Here is a 20,402-nt window from a genome sequence, read left to right on the forward strand (position 1 = left end):
GGAGGTCAGTAACTGGTTCTTGTGTAAAACTGGGGGACTCTTTGCTATCTTGGAAGTCCAAGAAACAAAACACAATTGCAAGGTCATCTGCAGAGGCAGAGTATCGCAGTATGGCAATGACTGCTGCAGAAATAGTGTGGTTAACAGGCTTACTGAATGAGCTTGGGTTTAACAACACAGGACCAGCAAAGTTGATGTGGAGCTGTTAAAGGACAAGACAAGTTATCAAAGATGATTGGGAAATTGATTTATCTCACCAACACAAGGCCTGATATTGCTTATTCAGTACAATTGTTGATCAATTCATGCAGCAACCAAGGAAATTACACTTGGATGCAGCTTTGAGGGTGGTCATGTATATCAAAAGCAGTCCAGGTCAAGGAGTGTTGCTGAGTGCAAAAGTCAATGCCAACTTCAAGCCTTTTGTGATTCAGATTGGGCAACTTGCCCAATGACTAGGAGGTCAGTAACTGGTTCTTGTGTAAAACTGGGGGACTCTTTGCTATCTTGGAAGTCCAAGAAACAAAACACAATTGCAAGGTCATCTGCAGAGGCAGAGTATCGCAGTATGGCAATGACTGCTGCAGAAAAGAACAAAGCCCAGTGAAATTGACTGTCATTTTGTTCGAGAAAAAATTCAAGAATGAATAATTAAAACAGAGTATGTGAAGACAACAGACCAGCAAGCAGACATTCTAACAAAAGCTTTGGGAGTTCAACAACATGAATATTTGAGTTCCAAGTTGGGGTTAATCAACATCTTTAACCACCAACTTGAGGGGGAGTGTTAGTTTTCTATTATTTGATTAGTTAAGTTGTTGTTAATTAGTTAGATTGCAGTTATTAATTAGTTAGATTGTTAGTTAGGCTTGTAACGGTTGGTGGGCTGTATATAAAGGATTTGGTCTTGTAAACTTATTTTGTAGATAATGAAAGAGATGGAGCACGTTTTCTGTAATTACACTTCTTTTAACAGATACTTTATGGAATCATCTCTCCGGACACAAGGTACGAACACGTACGCCGAGTATTGTCTTGCTGCATAGCGGCTATTTTCCGATTGATAACTCCTGTCCACCACGAGGGAACTGCCAGAGGATTATATTCAGTCCGGAGAAATGGGTCGAAATTGACAACTCCGGTATGTTCAGACCGGAGATGTTGCTTCCAATAGGATTCCCGGAGGATGTTCGCGTGATTGCTTGGGCCTTTCCCTCGAAAGGTAAGAACCGAGAGGTTAATATCTTATATAGTCCGGCATTATGAGTTTTTGCTGAAGAAAGTTGTCTGAACAAAGTATTGGTTTCCGTTTTTGTTTGCGTGACGTAGACCGACTATGATACTTTATGGAATCATCTCTCCGGACACAAGGTACGAACACGTACGCCGAGTATTGTCTCGCTGCATAGCGGCTATTTTCCGATGGATAACTCATGTATGGTTGTCGTTGCAGGTGGACCTCGGTCTCATCAAACGGAACCCGATCTGCGGACTTGGAATTAATTAGTTTACGGGATATTCTTGTCCGCCTGTTGATTGTTTTTCGTAATTGAACCAAGGATACACCAATACACATTGCAGATGTACTTTTTCCATAACAAATGGAATTTGTTTTGGTTTGGTTAACTGGAGTTTTTTTTAACATTTGTTACTCGAAAATTGTTGAAACACTACTGTTATGATCGACTTTCGGTTTCTCGGTTTTTTCCCTCGACTCCGGTCGACACCGCCACCGATTTTTCTGGGATGTTTTCTTCAGGAGGTGATCGTTTTCGTCATCTTGGTGCAGTGGTTAAGATGGAGGTTGAAGGATTCAATGGTGGCAAGAGGGCAACCAATGCAAAAGGCACTTGTCAATTAAATTAGTAAAGCAATGAGCATTTGGTATCAACAAGCGGTTCCATGGTCTAAATATGTATGAATGGCCCCAGAAATGCCGACGAATAAAAAATGTGATTAATAAAAAATTGATTTCATGCCGGATAAACATTGTCATTAATGATTCTAAAAAAAATTAAAGTTTAGATACTAAAACGAAATAAAAGCAATAATTTAAGTACAAAATATGTAATTTATCCTTTTTATATTTACTTAATAAAAATATTAACTAATAGTGTATGAGTTAATCGTTTTAAAAATGCATTGCGATCCAAAAATATATAATTTGTTAGAAAAGAAGCAGCAGACATGAAGCCGACATTGACTTTTGTTAAGCACTTTAACCGAAAACAACATAACAAGATCAGCACACCATATACTGTTAAGGATGTGAGGTAGGACCGTCTTAATATATGGTTAAGGAAATAAATTATTAAAATTTTTAATATTTTTAGTAGAACACTATCTAAAACATTTTTTTATACCGAAAATATTAATATTGGGCGCTACTTAAAATATTATGATTTGTTTAAATTTTTCGCATCAATATATAACACCGACAATAGGAATTATAATATGGGTAATTTTTCTCATCATATGGTGTCGGCTTTTGATGTGTTGTGCGCATTTTAGGGACTGTTTGAAAGGGATGTTATTGCATCAAATAATTTACCATATCTTGTTGTAAATAAAGACATGGAAGAGCCATTTGACATTTGAGACATATTTGATCATGATTTGTAATTTTCACATTGCCTTATAAACTAGCTCATTGATCATGAAAAACATGTACATTCTTTGACATAATTGATGTTGATGCCTCAATGATCGAAAGGTTAAAACAAAAACGGAAAAAATGGGATTTCGATTTGCTATAGTTCAAGGGATTTTTTTTGTTACAAAAAGTTTACGTTAACGGTGACTCTCTAATCCAAGGTTAATGTATTCCTAAGACTTAATTAGGATTTACATGAAAATTTATAAATTATACACCGAGAGTGACGGTGATAAGATTCGAACTTGACCTTACAAGTTTAAATTTCATAATCATAACGTATATAAATATTCTATTATACTTTATAACCCAAATTCTATTTAATCCAATTAAAATTTTACCATTGGACTCGCTCACCACTGGTCTCGTCGAAGGATTGGGACAACTCCTACAATAGTATACAATTTTATTTATCTAGGGTTAATATATTCTTACAATTATAAATTAGTATCTAAAATTTGAAGTACTCTTGTATGATTGTCGAAATGATTGCAAGATAATGTATGTATTTGAAAAATTCTAAATCATCTGATAACGAATATTCTTTAAAATGTCATCATTAACAATAATGATAATTATATTTATGGGAGTTGAATCTACAACCTCTTTTTTCTTGTAATTTAAAACACGTCCATATTTGATAATATTCCTATTATTTTACATTGTTCTTTTGATATGCAGCAGCAGGATGAAGAATGTGAAGCTAAATAAATGAAGAATATGGCTAATGCACCTTCGTTAAACGACGACGAACCCCCATTATGCTGCTACGTACCTACCAGTATCAGTGATGCTACTAATGATAATATTATTACAATAATCAACCATATTCCCATAATATTCTCTTAATGTTCTAAGTAACAACAACAACAACAATAATAAATTTTATTATTATTATTTCAACAACAATAATAATAATAACAAATTTTATTAACATAAATAAAGCATCTATGAAGAAAGGCGATAGAAACAACGTACACTACATGCATGTAAAATGATATGATATCCTTTGAATGATAACAAATCCTTAATTTTGCCTTTAATAGAAATTGAACCCACAATCTAGGAAGAAGGGATGAAATTAAAATGTTCAAAACTTAAAGGACTCATTTAGAATGAGTCATAGTCTGGGAATGAAATTTAAATATTCAAAAGTTTAAAGACCAATATGAAAAGAAGGCTAATATGAGTAACTAATAACTTGAACAACAGAAATATGAGAGGAGTCTTCAGATCATTCAAAACCTCTTGATCAGAAACTAATCACTTAAAAGATCTGAGGCATTAAGGTTTGTAACCTTAATTTTGAATAAACAACACTCAAAACCAAAAAAAATCTAAAATTGTTTAATCGTTTAATTTATCCAAAATTGCATCTTCCAAAACTTAAGCTGTTCAGTCATGCATGCGACCACCTTTGTTTTTGTTTCCTTTCATACCTGAAGCTTTGCCGGATCCTTTACCTTTCTTAGCTTTTCCGTTCTTTCCATTCCTCGAACCGCCTTTTCCAGGTTTACCGGTTCCTCGTGCCCTAGCATCCTTTTTCATTCGCCGATCAACAAGGACTTTCCCCTTGCCCGCCCTAACTTGAACCCCTTTCTTTGCAACCACATATTCCTTTTGGGGCTTCTTGGGTGTAGCCTTCTTGTATAGTTGTTCGATTTGCTTCCTCTTTGATCGTTCAGAGATGTCGGCTTGGTCTGATATGCTGTTTGCTTTCTGGCGCACCTTATCAAGTTTTTTCATTGCAATCCGCTTCTTTCGAGCCTTTGCCTCTGCAACTTTCTTAGCGGGTCGAGCATTGATCTCTTTGAACTGTGCTCGCATTGCAACGATCTCTTCCTTTGTAACAGGTTTAATTGGTCGACGATGCCTCTTTTCCTCATCTATGAACCAAGTGGGTAAACCATCATCATCAAACATATATTTATTGTAAGCATCATCGAGAATCTGATTCCTCTGCTTTTTCCTCAGCATCTTCTTAGCACAAGCTAATATCTCAGCTTTTGTCTCAACATCATCGTCCCCTGTGTCATCTGAAGACGAGTCATCACTGGAATCAGTAGCTGGAGCTGGAACAATCTCAAACTCATCATCTACCTTAGAAGCCTGGAGTTTGGAGCCTTTCGGGCCTGCAGCATTGTTTACTTCCGTTTCCTTGGCCTCGTCAGGGATAGAAGTTTTCGCATCCTGCTTTTGCTTTACTTTGGACTTCTTGGGAATCACTGGATTTTCCTCTCGGTTATCGACCTCCATTTCATCATCACTGTCATACTTCCCTAAATCCCCTTGCTCCACAGCCTCAGCAAAAATATCCTGACCAAACCATCTATTCGTAATCTCCTCTTGTGTTGGTCCTTCACCATCATCTAGTGGTACCATAAGAGGATTTGCTTCAGGATCAGCCTCACCCTTGTCCGAATCATGATCGGAAAGAATGTCATCATCACCATCACCATCCTTAACAACCATGAAGAGAAATTCAATAAGGGCAGCAGTATGGAGATGTCAATAAATAAGGGAGAACAAAAGGAAGATGTAGAACAGGGTTCTTGCAAATCAGAAACAAAGAGATGTGACGAAATAAAACTACCACGAAATGTGATATATGAAATTCAATTTAAAGATACAACTGCGTGTTTCTCTTTTTAGTTAAAGTTGTGCGAGAGATCCAATATTTGAGTTCTAGCACACTTTAAGTGCTTCATACCTCTAATTGTTCATAGGCCTGTTTTGCACGCTTCCTCTGCTTTGTACTTCCATCCTTTTTGGCAGCGTACTCCTCATACGCATGATCAAGGATCTCTTCTATTTTTTCATCATATCTAACATTAAAATTTCGAGGTTAACATACAGAGAACGTTAGAAATTATATTTGTCATGAGAAGACACTAACCTTCTGCGTTCTTCTTCAGAATCAACATCACTGGATGACTCATCTTCAGTGCTTCCTTCTCGATTTTGTTCATCTTCACTGTCCCTTGAGTCAACATTGCCATCATCGTCCTCGGTGGAATCAACTGCTGCAAGATCTTTCTTACCCTAAAATCAGTAATAGACCAGTATCAAATAAAAGTTTATGCCAAAGTAGAAACGGTAAAAGACAACCTAACTTTTCAGGAACTACCAAAGAATCATAACTGTAAACAACAAATTAAGAAGAAATATGCAGGGTAGTGATGACTTCATTAGTTCATTTAGGAAACCTAATACTTTTACAGATGATAGAAGAAACTTCCTTTTAGCACTTACACAGTGTATCGTGTCAGTTAACAATGTATGGTAAACGGAAATGATGTTAAGATTAATAATCAACAAGATTAAACGTCAATTATGCCTCTGGTTCAAATGAGATAGAGAGAACATCCTTTTATACTTTCAGTAATAAATTGTATTTTTGCTAGTAAAAAACTTTATTGGAGTTAATCCAGTTTGAAGTCTTAGTAAAACAAACCTTAATGGAAGAAAGAGAGAACAACTCATGATCAACGTAACCATCTTCAAGGGCATCGATTTGCATTCCTGTTGCCTTCCGTGATTTGTCCTGCAAAACAGCAAGGCAAGAAATCAGCAACTAAACGAGCGGGCATGAAAAAAATCCTACAGCTAAGTGGAACATAATAAATATCAACCCATCCATAAGATGGATGCTTAACTTTTTCAAAAGGAAAAAAGGAATAATTTAATTATTATACTGCAGGTAAGTTATCATTGCTATAATCACAAAATTCATTCCAATCATGATTTCTGACACATGGTAACTTGCACTAAGACATAAATACAGGGTTTAATAAGGCAATAAACCTTCGCTTGTCTTTTTGCAAGCAGCTTCTTTTCTCTCTTCTTCTTACGCTCCATGGCATATGTGAGCTCCTCCATCTCATTGAGTAATTTATCATCTTCATTCTCCTCATCCCCTTTATCAACATCTGTAGCAGTGGTAGGAGTAGGAGGAGTAGCCTTTTCTGAAGGAGACAAAGCTTTTCTCAATTGCATCCGCCATCTACACAAAAATCAAATATAAAATCAACGTACTCAAGTCATGTAATACACGTCACATTCATGCACATAGATCTAACATTTTTCCCATCAGATGAACAATTGGAATTCAAATCAAGTTCCCACTCATAGTCCTATGCACCTAGTGCTCCGATTATAGCTTTACTTTCACATGTTTTCTTATTATCACAAATTGTTTAGACTTAAAAATCTCAAAAGGGAAAAACTGAAAAGAATGTTTCTTACTTCAAAAGGTACTTGAAATCCTGCTTTCCTAGAACACGCAGATCATCACAAAGAGCTTTGACCTGTCAAGACAGCAGCGAAGTAAGTAACAAGTTTCAAGGCAGGTAAGACTAAAAATATTGAAATGATAATCACCTCTTCTGAGGTATAGCTGTGATCCTTAATAGGCAATGAAGCTGGATCCTCAAAGGTTATGGTAGTAACCGAACCAAGGATTTCGAGAGGAGAATCAGACGAAATGAAGTCAGCGGCAGTAGACATCTTCTTCGAGATTGTCTCCCCATCTTCATACCTGTGATCAGCACATAGTTAGAAACAAAGTTAGCACTTGAAAATATTTACAGAAATATGAACAAAGCAGACAAGCAGTTACATTAGTGTATGATCAAAACGTACCCATCACGGTGTCTCTTTTGTTTAGTTACCCTAAGCACATCAATCACCTAACGTGCAGCAATAAAAAATGAGCATAGATACTATCGATGGAGGAAAGAAGAGATTTTCGAAATATAAAATGAAACAAAAACCTTCTTTTGTGGTTCTATTGATCCCTGGAACAGATGTTTGAAGTCAAGAAGACGTGGATCAATCTTTGCAGGGGCTTTATACCTTAGCCCCAAAACATAAATCTCAGCTGATGCTGAACGACTAGCAGCAGGTTTATCGACTTCAACCTTCTCAAACAACTGCAAACCAAACGAAAAGGTGTCGAATTAAAAACCAAACTTTACAGAGAGTCTCTATGGTTCTGATTAATGTTTATCACCTGTTTCAGACAATAGAGAACGGAGCTGTAGTCTTGGGACCTAAAAACCTTGGTAACAAAGGTGCCTTTAGGGGCCAAGAACTGGGTAGCCAACTTAACCGAATCAATAACCAAAGCATTTTGGCTCATTGCTTCTTGAGCCCAAGCTCCACCAACATTAGGGGATCCATCATGCAAAATTACATCAAACGCCATAACCCCACGCTCTTCCATGACCCGTTTAACCATGGACTTACATTCAGATTTGGTTATGTCTTGTTGGAGAGCGACCGCACCTCGTATGGGAGCGATAGGAACGAGATCAAGACCAAGTACGAGGCTGCCGACAGGAGCACGCTGCACGGCCACTTGCATCCAGCCACCGGGGGCTGCACAGAGGTCGAGGACGGCGTGGGCTGATTTTAGGAAGGAGAATTTGGAATCGAGTTGGATTAACTTCCATGATGCTCTGGAACGGTAGCCGTGTTCTTTGGCTAACTGGTAGTACTTATCTAACCTATGCTTCCCTTTCACTTTACCCATACCCTCTCTTCAATCGAATCCAAACCCAACAGCTGATGGAGAAGACGAAAAACGAAAACATGGCACGTTAGAATGATGTTAAAAAGACTAATCGCTAGACCCTAAGAGGAAACACCTAAACCTATAGCTTTAAAAGTATACTCCTTTCTCAGCAAAGCAAAGCAAACAGAGGGAGACAGAGAAACAAGCAGTAGCATCCGAGACAGAAAATCAAATAGAGCAGGGTAATGCAAAAACAGGGGAAGAAATCAATTTACCTCGTCCGTACGGAACTTGAAGGCAAAAGATCGGCGGTGGAGAGGTTTCTCTGGCGGCGGTGGACGAGTGAAGATATATATGAAGTAGGTTTTAAATAGCGCAAAAAAGAAGTAGGTTTTGAAGGAAATTTTATGAACTTTATTGGGTAAATTTCATGATTCATCATTCAATAATTTTTTAACTCTTATTTTGGTCAATTAAGTTTACGAATTTTTTAATCTAACCACTAAGCTTTTAAATTACTTCTGTTTTAATCGCTCTTTAATAAAATAAAATATTTTATTATGACATGACAAATTTATTAACATCTAATATTGAATAATATTTAAAATAAAAATAAAACAATTAAAATATCTAAACCCCTAAAAACTCCCTTCTCCTGATGAAGTATATTTGCTACTTATAATCCCTAAAAATTCATGAATTGGTATCTCCTCCAACAAAAATGTTAGCATGAATTGCAAATAATAATAAAATATAAAATATTATTGTAATTTCTATACATTTATTTTTAATAGTAAAAAGAAAATCAAAATGTATAAAGAAAAAGTCTATTATGACCCTATACACTCATACAATCTCTGGGATTCTTTTTCCGATATCTATTGAGGAATTGAATATAGATAATTAGGCCTCATCAAACATAAATAACGTATATGGAGATCTAAAAATTTGTTGTAATTTCTATATATTTATTTTTATTTAATCTATTGATCGACTAATCCGGATCATGTACTGCATAGGTAAGGGCGACCCTTCCAACTCAGTTTACTCCAATCGCAATACTAATATAAAAGAGCAGTGAAGTGGAACAATAATTTGTTGTATACATTACTGGCCAATAATCACAAAAAACTTTGATCAAATGTTGACAATATGTATAAACACTAAAGTTTCAGCTCTGGATGTCAATATCTTCTTCACAGGGACAACTGAACTTTTATGTTTGTAGTAACTGCATATTAAAAAAAAATCCACAGACAACATAAATGCATCTTCTCCGACGGTGACAATCTACGATAACGAATCATCGTCCAAATGAAACGATCAAGCTTCAATCCCCACGGACACGACTGCTACTTGCGGAAGCTTTCTTACCGGTATACTTCTGTCGAAGAGAGGAGGACGGATATTAGACTTCCCTATAGCCGGTAGAATTTAAAGCAAAGAAATCTCATTGGTAAAGTTTCAAATATGGTTCACAAGCTGACCTGTTTTCCGATGTTGAACGGGATATACTTGTATTTGATCATGTGCCCAATCTGACGCCTCATTGTAAGAACGAAGAGAACGACCCAATAACAAAGCAATATAGGCCAAAAGACGGGAACATCGAAAACGGAAAAGAAAGTCATGAGAAATGCTATGCAGAAAGCCTTTGTCATGGAGTACCTGGAAAAAAAATCATAAAACGTGTGTATTATATTCATACTTTAATGTCCATTCATTTAGCACCAATTCATATTTGTCACAAGCAAGACAACGAGCATCGAAGATGACAAAATACGATAGACAGATAAAGAGCAAATGGTTTCGAGCACATTTTCCTCATTTTGCAGAATCAGAGACTTACAGAAGAACACCGAATAGAATGACAAAGGTCAGAATCTATGAGATAAGTTTTTGTCCAAGAAAATTAAAGTCATTTTACATTGCAATTAACCGAACAATGTTAAAACAATAAAGAGAGTTACCTACCAAACCTTTACATACATACATACATACATACATACATATAACTCCATTATGAGATTCAAAAAGGAAAAAGCAATAAAGATAACTAAGACCTAAATTTCAATTGAATACAAGCTACTATAATCATACCCGCAATAAAGTAAATATTCCTTTTTCTTTCTTGAATCATCATCAACAATCATGAAATGAAACGAATGATCACACCATTTAACCTGGCAGCACATGTTTTCACATCTTTTTTCCGTTTGGTGAATAATAAAGGGTATTGTTTCCAGCTATCTCAAAAAACCAGACGGTGCTTTTGTGCTTGCCTAAATAGATCAATATACCTCGAGTGAATTGCAGTGTTCCCTTAATAAACCATATGAAATAAAGTTTTCAATTACCAGAACTTAAACTCGGGTAGCCTGCGGATAAACGGCTTGAATTCATCTGAACCTTTCGTCGGCAATACAGGTCCATCAGAACCTTCAAGTTCGGGATCAACAAGTGGAGACAAAAACCCAATTAGCAAATTTAGCAGGTAGATCCCTAGGCCATACGAGACGATGTAAAACCCTTGAGCATAATAGACCCGCAAACAGTAGACAGCTGCTACAACAAGGGTTCCAATCCACCTATAAGTCGAATGAGGAGTTGACTTATCCAGATAATACTGATACATTCTCCAAGCGTCGTGCCCCCACTGAGGCAACGGCGAAGCCACTGACGCACCGCCCCCTCCGATTCCCTCCATTCGGTATTAGCTGCAAATTCTATGCCATAAGAGAAGAATACCAATCAACTTAAGCACAAAGATCCATTAAGTTCCCAATGAAACATAGTTACCATTAAGCATCACAAAGCAAACTAGCTATGTCATTTTCAATCAATGAATCCAATTTAGAGAAAAACCCTAATTCTATGATTGTAAACCAAGAAAATGCATTGAAAACTCATGACCAGAAGATACGAACTGAGATTACAAACCCACCACAAAAACCAATCACACATCACCAAAAAAATAAAACCCAAAGCTACGAAAACAAGATGAGATCCCAAAACTCTGCTTCAGCTTTCTCACAAACCAAACCATAAATCCTAGCGTTTTTAGAAGGAAACAACAAAGCTTCAAAAACCCAGATCCAGAAAACAAAAAAAAGATCATGTATTTACACAGTAATAGCATAAAGCGTTAAATAAACAGGGGAATCTTCCATGAACTTTAACAAAAATTATTGAATGCTTAGAAAACAAGTAAAGATCTTTATGAACAATGAATATAAAACTTAAAAAATGAAGTTTAAACTAAAGAAACATTGAAATAAACGAAAGAGTAACCTCGAAAGGACTCTCCGTTGTTAAGCTTTGGGCTCTCTGAGAAATTATTTTTTCTTTTTTGTGTTTTTGAGACGAAGATGAAGCAAAGAGCCGATCACAGAGCAGATGTATTCGGAGACGGAGATGGGTATATCTATGTTTTTTCTTTTCATTTTTTAAAAAATATAATTTTTACTTTTTTTAATTCTTACTGCGTTGATTTTCAGTTTTACCGACAGTGAAAATGCTTGAGCAGTGGTCGTTGGAAAAAACGGATCCATTCAAACGGGAAATAATTTAGAATATGCCGTTTTAGCCATTTGTCCATGCGTTTGTCATCTTCTTATTGTCGTTTTGGTATTCTTTAGTTTGACTTTTAGGATAAATTATGCGATTAGTACTTAAACTATTAATTTTGATATGTTTTAGTACTTAAATTTTCACCTTTTAAAAATCATACCTAAAGTTTAGCTTTTGTTTTATTTTGGTACCCGTGTTCAAAATTTAACTTTAAGTTTTGCAAAAAAAGGTACTAAAACATACCAAAATTGATAGTTTATGTACCAAATGTGTTAAGTTTTTAACGGTGATAATAAAATGAAACAAAAAATAAACATTAGGTATGTTTTTTGAAAAAAAATTGAAAGTTTATGTACTAAAATGAATCAAAACTGATAGTTTAAATATTAAATGTGTAATTTACCCTGACTTTTATTATGGAGTTTTTTAGGCTTATATAAGAAAGTAATAAGGGAAAAAATAAATACATGTTAATAAATTTATTGAAAATTAAACAAATTAAGAATCAAAATTGATCTTAATGGTATCTAATTTTGATGTCAAATTCAAGTGAATAGAAATGTTTTTCAAAAACATTCAAATAACTATAATTATAATCTAACATCTAACACTACTATATAAATAAATAAATACTAGAATATATATTATCACTTGTAATCGCTTTATATTAATAAAAAATAATTAAATATATGTAAATGTATTACATCAAAATAAATATTAATTATTATCAATAATTACTTTATTTAGTAAAATAAATCATTAAATCTCTTAAATAATATCAAAAGCTAAAACCTTGACAATACGAGTGAAGTAAGATAAGTTGAGAAAATTTAAATTTAAGGGTGCGTTTGGTTCACGGAATGTAAGATTACCAGTGGGAATAAAAGATTACCAGGGAATAGGATTACTGGGAATGTTGTATTTTGTGTTTGGTTGGTTTAGCAGGAATGTAAGATTACCGTGTTTGGTCAAAGGAATAAAAGATTATTGGAATGTATATTTGACCAAATTGTCCTTATTATATATATTTGTATAATATTACAAATTGTAAAATATTTATATATTTTCTTTAAAAAATTAAATTCATAATATTTATATAATTTTTTTACAAAATTAAAAATATAAAAAATGTTTAATGAAAGGGTAAAAAAAATTTAACCCCTAAACTTCATATAAAATTTTAATTATAGACTTTTTTTGTAAATCTAAAATAATTTAAGGATAAATTTGTAATTTAACATTCGTAGAATTTTTATTATTTAATGACAGAAGAAGGATATTTTTGAAAAAAAATAAAAATTTAAGGGCATTTTAGTCCAAAACGCCGGTAATGTTACAATACCTAAGGGAAGGGAGGTAATGACATTCCCGGTAATATACCCCAAAAAATCTACTATTGGTAATAAAACATTACTGGGAATGAGATTCCCGGCCAACCAAACATGGGAATGTGGGATTCCCATCCCATGAGAATCCCACATTCCTTGAACCAAACACCCCCTAAAGTTCCAAGAGACAGCCATTATCTCAAGGGCAGATGTAGGCCTGAGCCTGCCTAAGCCTTGGCATTACATTTAATTTTAATTTAATTTAATTAAAATTAAATTAATTAGAGCCTTATTTAATTTCAAGTTTAATTATAATTTTTTTCTGATTAAACTAAAATAATTATAAAAATAGTATTTATTTTAAATATTTTCAATTATTTAATAATAAACGCTCAATTATCCCATACAGTCGTTGATGCTAGAATCTTTTACCTATAAGAACAATAATAATTCTTTTAACCACAAATGTATCTTTTATATCACGAGGTATCTTATTAAATTAAGAGATATCTTCTTTATATATATATATATATATATATATATATATATATATATATATATATATATATATATATATATATATATATATATATATATATAGAATGTTATCTCTTTCTTATTTATTTATTTTTATTATGTGTTTTTTTAAATAATCACTAGTATCTATTTCTTATTTATTTATTTATTTATTTAATTTCATTATATGTTTTTTTAATTAATCATTGGTATTTGTTTTATTAACCCACTAATTTAGATCGGATATTATATAGACGATGACGACACTTCCAACCCAATTTATTCCATTCATTTTATTATGTGATTTTTAAATTCAAAGAATTATTTTTAAAGACGGAAAGTAATCAAATATCTTAACTAACATTTTGAGTTTTGATATTCTTTTGCAGTTCTTTATTACATTTTTTAAAATTCTATGCTTTATTTTATTATTTAATTACTTATGAATTTGTGACGTTTTTAGTCGTTTGTTTAGCAAATTTTTAATATTATTTACAAGATTATAATAAAAATTTAAAAGATACTCCAAATATCATATCTTATTCAATTAAAATTATTTAATATTTTTTGTCTCGATCATAGATGAGTTTGATTCTTTGAAAATGAGAGTTCATATTAATTGATGAAAATATTATATTTCAGACCATGTATTTTTCACATAAATTTGAAAGTGTTTTTGAACATTTAATTACACTGGTTTTAGTTGTTACTAAATTTTTAAATTATAATATTATATATGTGAGATATACTCTTTTTAGATTATTTCTTTATTATATTTATTTTAATACAATTAATAATATTTTTCTATATTCACCACTACGTTACCTCTCCAACAACCTTAGAAAAATCTTTCATATGTTTGATTGATAGTTTTTTTTTTCTGGTTCTTCAAAAAGAAGAAGGTATTTTTTTCTGGGGAAAGAAGATCTAAGCATTTTCCAGGAAATGAGCGGATTTTTTCATAGGATGACGTGGACAAAGGACACCCATCCCTTTATTGCATGCTGTCGGAGTGTGAATAGATAATTAGTAATGAAATAAACAAAAAAAGGACCAATCAGAAAAGTGAAAGTTAATGGGACCCTCGTTTGTCCCCAGCTTGTCGGCTCAACTCTCTTAAAAGCTATGAACATATGTGGCTCACTGCAATGGCTGTTTATGAAGCTTTACTCTCTCTGCCTTCATTTGTGAACACAACATCCCTATACTCTCTGTTTCACCGTTCATCTTTTGCTTTTTCTGGTGAACCCTGGACTCAGTGATTGAGGTGAGTCTAATTCGAGTTAACTTGTCTACTGAATTCCTTGCTTTGTCTGAATCTGCGTACTTGTAGTATGTATGCATGTGAAGAGTCAGCTTCGTTCCTGCAAAAGATAGGTTTATGCAGATTTTGTTGATCCATAGAAGTGCAAGATTTTGCTTTTCTTATTTGTAATTTATTGTAATTTGTGCTCGTGTGTTGAAACCTAATAGATTGTGTCTGATTGTCTTTGCTGATTACTGAATTGCAGTTTCAGGTGTCCTCTGCGGTTCACGATCGACAAACGATGCATGATCATCCTTTGCTTTCCAGGCCGGAAACGGTACTGAAATCTTGGAATACGGTGGACAGTGGTAAGACTTCGAACAACAATGCACCGGGCACTTCGAGCATGGGTGAGGCAGTCAAGTACAGGATCGATCTCAACGTTAACTTGAGTACGATAGTTCGGAGTAAGTCGTCTCACCCTGAATTGCATGGAAAGGATCCTCAGATAACTCACCAATTCTTTGTTACAAAGAAGACTGGTGCTAACTTAACCGGAGGACATGACTTCAAAGATGCCACGGTTACCCGGGAACCGAAACGAAACATGTTCGGAGAGTTCTTGAGTTTATCTCCCGGTTTCGGTTTCCATGGTCGGCTCGGGCAGGACGATTTTGTAGATGACAGACCTTCTACTGTTTGTTTAAAGAATGAGTCATCAGCTGAAACTGATGCAATGGAATCGGATGTTTCGCAGAAGATCCATCTTTCAAGCATGTGTTCATCAGAAGAGGTAATTCTTGCCTATTTTACTAGTTTGATGATCCTATTCTTGATGTTCTGTAATTAGTGTGTTTTGTCGGAAGACAATTGTTTGGTTCATTATCAACTAATGCAAATGATTTGCAGAGTAACAAGAGAGTTCATGCGAACACTGAATTACCTGATATGAATGAGCTCCCTGCGTTTTCGGCCGTGGCGGACTCGATCGATGATGGAGGGATAAGTACCTTGAAAACCCAGAGTTTAGATGTACCGCATCTCGTTTACCTCGCGAAGCAGCCCTCGACTTCCGCTGCTTGTCGAGATGTTCTTGGACCGGAGCCGATCCGCAGATGTGTTAAACGTCTCAAGTCGAGCATTTCAGAACCCACGGTAGACGGAAACCAGGCAAGACCGGAGCCAGCACGCGATCAAACCGCAATGCTATTAAAGAACGGCAACCCTTCCGGTGATTTGACGAGGAAGAACCGAGAATTCTCTCTTTCGAAATCTTGGATTCATAGATGGTGTCGTCGGAGAAACGAATCTCCAAACACAAAGCCTGAAGCTTTAGTGCTATGTGAGCCACAGACTTCAACAGCGACATTCGACGAACTCGAAAAGAAGCAATTTCCGAGCATTGCAGCCATGGCTCTGATGGGGAAGGCCATGGACGGTTTCCATCCCTGCGAATTTCGAAGAAAGGGTTCTTCGATAGTCTGGGGAAGGCCATGATCGTTAGTGTGACATCCGATTTGTAGATTCGATTCGAATGAACTTAATAACATCTCGACGAACTTAAAATGCATGGTATCATCCATGCTTTTATTGATTATTTGATGAACATTGACATCAAATGGATAAAACATACAGGCTTCTACTCTACTAATACAAAGAAAAGGCGAGCTGCAAAGCTGTCATTTATCTTGATGCAACTTATTTTCTCTGAGATCCAGCATCTATTTTACACTGCATAAAGAGCTTGTAATTTACATATATATAGTAGTTGGATGGAAATGCAGCTTCTTTTCTTTTCTTCGAGGAAAAATACCGAGTACGAAGTATGCCGTATCCGATTTTCAGACCCGAATCGACGGTTCATGGTTGCTATCTGCGAAGCACCTTCAGTTCTGATCATAGAGCTGCCCTTGGAAGTCTCTGAGATGCATTTTTATATAACTGTGCCGTCTGCTATTGTTGCCTTCTCCATAACGATGGTTATACCGGACCGGATGTAAAATCCTTCTTCCGGCCTGTCGGCTTCTTGAACACCCTAAGGAAGAATCAACAATTAGTCGATACTTCGAATAATGCAAGCAATGGTTAAGTGGATGAAAAAGGATGATATGCTTACATCTTTGTTCACAATGACCACATCTTGTCCTATTTTAGCATTCTTGTCGATGATGCAGTTCCTGATTTTGGTATTGCGTCCGATTCCGATCGGGACCTTACCGTCCGCTAGCAGAGATGCAATTTCGGGTTCAGTTTGGTAATAGTCTGCTCCCATCATTATTGTGTCCTGTAGATTGGAAAGGAGTGAACGTGATTAGTCAAAAGTATAAGGGATAAAGAAAACCGGTTTAGCTTAAACTGGGAAAGGATGAAAATTCACCTGAAGCTCGACACCGTAGTCTAAACGGGAGCGTTCGCCGACTATCGAGTGTTGGACGCTACATTCTCGCAAGAAACATCCGTGGGAGATTATTGCATCTTTAATCTGCATAAACAAACCAAAACATGAGAAGGCAGAAAAACAAAGTGCCACAACTTTAATCCAAAGTAGACAAACTATACCCTGCATTTATCGATTTTGGTTGGCGGTAAGTAGCGAGGAGACGTATAGAAAGGAGTTTTTGGGTCATAAAACTCGAATTTCGGGAACTGCAAAGACAGGACAAGTTTATCAGCATTATGATGAGATAAGTATATGCAACAAGACTGAATGTAGGCAGTGCCATTGTCCTTGAACAAACGAAAGCGTATCACGATAAAACCGACCTCTTCAGTGAGGGCCAAATTGGCTTCATAAAATGACTTGATCGTTCCGATATCCTCCCAGTAGTCCTTGAAAATATATGCCTGCACGTACATACAGTAATCAGATGCCTTAAGACATTCAGAAACTCTTGATGAATACGAATGGCATGATGCTTCTTTGGTAGGGGTCGGTTTTGCATTTGAAGCCTCATGATAAGCGAACCCGTCGCTTGTATAAAGAGATATGAATGTTCCATTTTTATAGCTCTTACCTGGACATCACGCTCCTTCACCGCAGCAGGAATGATTTCAGAGCCAAAGTCGTTCGAAGTCGGATATCTCCATCTCAGAAGTTTCAATAACACGTCCATCTTGAAGACGTAAACGCCCATCGACGCAATGTAAGGGGATCTCAGTGCTTCTTGGGGAGACAACCCTAGAAGTGTGGTATCTGTTTGCTGCAGAGAATCATGAAGTAAATAAAACAATTTCTCACTGAAAAAGCTGTGATAATCGATAATGCCAAAGTCGAAAATGCTTACCATTGCTTGCAAATCAGCACCCTTCGGTTTTTCAGCAAACTGGACGATACGACCCCTGCCATCCATCTTCACCAATCCGTAATCAGATGCACGACTGGAAAGAAACCCGTTATCCATGGTCAGCTCTTTAGATGTACTAATAGTGAATAATTAGAAATGGTAATATATCTATCGAACGAGAACTACGCCATTAAAATGGCAGAAGATCGAAATACCTGTTGTCCACAGGCACGCATGAGATTGTAATGTCAGCATCATTGTCGACATGACTCTGTTATGCATTGCAAATAAGTTAGTTAGGCTCTTGGCAATGCCAGAAAACACGATTCCAACCCAGTAAAAGTAATCAATACCTGTAGAAATTCCATATAATCCATTCGATAGAGATGATCCCCGCACAAGATCATTACATTCTCGATGTTCATCTTTGTATCCTACATGTAAAAAACTCAATCCGTCACGTTTAATATCCGGATGAATGACACGCAAACTACATGAATTCCAAGCCATTTTTATCATTACAAAGGGAAATGAAACTCGGTTTCTACCTCAAATAACCATATGAATTGCCTCACAGCATCGGCGGTTCCTTGGAACCATTTCTTCCCTTCCTCTCCCGATGTTTGAGTGGCTGCAAGAACCTGTTAACCAAGTGAGCTTTGTTAAAGTACTCTTAACAATCAACAAATCCTTATTCCAATCACTACAGATCATATAGAATCGGATACGAGAACTCCTTAACGAAGACCGACTTGTGTTTTGCTTACTCAAGTTCAACACAAGGATATCATACCTCCACAAAGCCATCTCCGAAATTGATACCATTGCCGTAATAGGTGCGCGCAATGTGGCGATTGAGGGAAGCCGAGTTGAACTGAGTCAAAACAAAGATCTTGTTTATCCCACTGTTAATACAGTTGCTCATCGGAATGTCTATCAGCTTATAGCACCCTCCAACCGGAACCTAAACATCAAATTCACATAAAAAAGGCATTCACCATGGTCAAAACCGAAACCAAAGAATCCGAATCAAATTAAAAAGTATCAAATTCATCACCAAACATGAACTAAGCATCATCACTATATATAGACTTACAGCAGGTGTAGCTGCCCTTTTGGTAAGTGGAAGGAGATGAGTCCCTGGACCTCCTCCCAATATGATCGAAGCCACAGTTTTGGGATCGACTCGCTGTCGTTCGAATCGCCGTGGTTGTACAGTCTAGAACCGAAAAGATCAACACTTATTACAAAGAATCATTGCAAATCATCCATTTTTTTCAACAGTAAATCACTAAAAAGATCAACATACCACAGCTTCCCTGGGAGTGTTTGATGTAAGAACAGCAAAAGCACCAGATTTGATCTTCTTATCATCAGCTCTCAAGCTGTTTTTCAGCTGATTGACCCAAACACTGTTGTTATTAAGACTCCCTCTTGTTCTCTCCCCTAGAAATGTGTTGTCCCCATTGCCATAGCCAGATTTTCTTGCATTCACCAAATGAGAATTGACTCTCAAGGCCGCACAGCAAGAATCCATTGGAGCTCCTACCAAATGAAACTGAAACAGATAGATAATGAACTAAATCAAACCGTAGATCACATAAAAGAAAATCAAAAGAAACCCCCAAGAAGTTGGATCAGATGAAAGTATTTAAGATTATATAAACAACCCAGATCGTTAAACTCATAAAGAAGCAAGATTCACAAACTCCAGAATCAAAAGAGTCATCTTTTAACCAAAAGGAAGCATTTTTTAATGAGAAAACAACATACACCGAGTGAAAAGTTGTGGAATTGGATTCGCAAAGAAAAAAAAAAGTAAATCAAATCACCTTTTTAAGCAATGTGTGGTTTAACTGGTTTATCAAGTTAAAAGCTTTACTCAAGCTCGTGAGCACTTCACGAGAAACCCAGCAATGGTGGTATTTATACAATCATAAGAAATTGTGAAAGCTCTCGATAGCCGAACACGTGTCCATTTTCAGCTTTCAGCTCATGAATTTTGAAAGGAAAAAATAAATTTGAAGAGGTTTGAGATATTTTTATTTGTGTTTCTCCATTTTGTGCTCTCTAGACACCAGCTGTTGACGTATTCCTTTGATTAATTTTGGTGCTGCTGATGAAAATCTTCTTTCACGGCTGTGCTGGCTTCTTGGAGGGCTCATTTTCTGACAGTAGACAGCGACATATTTCCCACCCGCTTGGACATGTTAGGCTGACTGTTATAATTTACAGTCATCTATTTATTTTTGTAGTTTTATTTTATTCTCTTTTTATAAAGTTGACGGTA

At 35.8% G+C, this 20,402-nt stretch overlaps 4 protein-coding genes across 7 annotated transcripts; 1 reads left to right on the plus strand and 3 right to left on the minus strand.

Moving 5' to 3' along the window:
• Positions 1–3,822: 3,822 nt before the first annotated feature.
• Positions 3,823–8,532, minus strand: LOC120178078 (adoMet-dependent rRNA methyltransferase spb1-like). The gene is made up of 11 exons (XM_039184027.1): positions 8,444–8,532; positions 7,665–8,218; positions 7,426–7,584; positions 7,295–7,341; positions 7,034–7,190; positions 6,899–6,960; positions 6,458–6,656; positions 6,108–6,197; positions 5,550–5,695; positions 5,364–5,478; positions 3,823–5,113 (listed from the first exon to the last, which is right to left on the minus strand). Exons 2-11 carry the CDS (start codon positions 8,184–8,186, stop codon positions 4,049–4,051), a joined length of 2,562 nt encoding a protein of 853 aa, XP_039039958.1. The 5' UTR covers positions 8,187–8,218; positions 8,444–8,532; the 3' UTR covers positions 3,823–4,048.
• A 719-nt stretch (positions 8,533–9,251) lies between these two features.
• Positions 9,252–11,528, minus strand: LOC120178190 (protein RER1A-like). Of its 3 annotated transcripts, XM_039184123.1 has the most exons (5): positions 11,471–11,517; positions 11,178–11,182; positions 10,526–10,897; positions 9,656–9,836; positions 9,252–9,552 (listed from the first exon to the last, which is right to left on the minus strand). In XM_039184123.1, the coding sequence occupies exons 3-5, from the start codon at positions 10,873–10,875 to the stop codon at positions 9,499–9,501; spliced, it is 585 nt and encodes a 194-aa protein (XP_039040054.1). In that variant the 5' UTR covers positions 10,876–10,897; positions 11,178–11,182; positions 11,471–11,517; the 3' UTR covers positions 9,252–9,498. The 3 variants fall into 3 exon arrangements, with proteins under 3 accessions (XP_039040054.1, XP_039040056.1, XP_039040055.1); XM_039184125.1 differs by lacking the exon at positions 11,178–11,182 and having other exon boundaries at positions 10,526–10,894; positions 11,460–11,528; XM_039184124.1 differs by lacking the exon at positions 11,178–11,182 and having other exon boundaries at positions 10,526–10,894; positions 11,475–11,524.
• A 3,194-nt stretch (positions 11,529–14,722) lies between these two features.
• LOC120178189 (F-box protein At2g16365-like) lies at positions 14,723–16,476 on the plus strand. Its single transcript, XM_039184122.1, has 3 exons — positions 14,723–14,849; positions 15,094–15,621; positions 15,738–16,476. Exons 2-3 carry the CDS (start codon positions 15,130–15,132, stop codon positions 16,323–16,325), a joined length of 1,080 nt encoding a protein of 359 aa, XP_039040053.1. The 5' UTR covers positions 14,723–14,849; positions 15,094–15,129; the 3' UTR covers positions 16,326–16,476.
• Positions 16,477–16,482: 6 nt separating this feature from the next.
• On the minus strand, positions 16,483–20,028 carry LOC120178188 (glucose-1-phosphate adenylyltransferase large subunit 1-like). Of its 2 annotated transcripts, none has more exons than XM_039184121.1 (14): positions 19,945–20,028; positions 19,422–19,670; positions 19,209–19,331; positions 18,906–19,076; positions 18,661–18,753; positions 18,466–18,546; positions 18,328–18,383; positions 18,113–18,206; positions 17,843–18,028; positions 17,592–17,672; positions 17,388–17,474; positions 17,206–17,310; positions 16,945–17,112; positions 16,483–16,863 (listed from the first exon to the last, which is right to left on the minus strand). In XM_039184121.1, the coding sequence occupies exons 2-14, from the start codon at positions 19,647–19,649 to the stop codon at positions 16,762–16,764; spliced, it is 1,575 nt and encodes a 524-aa protein (XP_039040052.1). In that variant the 5' UTR covers positions 19,650–19,670; positions 19,945–20,028; the 3' UTR covers positions 16,483–16,761. The 2 variants fall into 2 exon arrangements, with proteins under 2 accessions (XP_039040052.1, XP_039040051.1); XM_039184120.1 differs by lacking the exon at positions 19,945–20,028 and adding an exon at positions 19,783–19,815.
• Positions 20,029–20,402: the final 374 nt, after the last annotated feature.

Source organism: Hibiscus syriacus, unplaced genomic scaffold (genome assembly GCF_006381635.1).
Source record: "Hibiscus syriacus cultivar Baekdansim isolate YM2019G1 unplaced genomic scaffold, ASM638163v2 tig00112344_pilon, whole genome shotgun sequence".
Taxonomy (NCBI): domain Eukaryota; kingdom Viridiplantae; phylum Streptophyta; class Magnoliopsida; order Malvales; family Malvaceae; genus Hibiscus; species Hibiscus syriacus.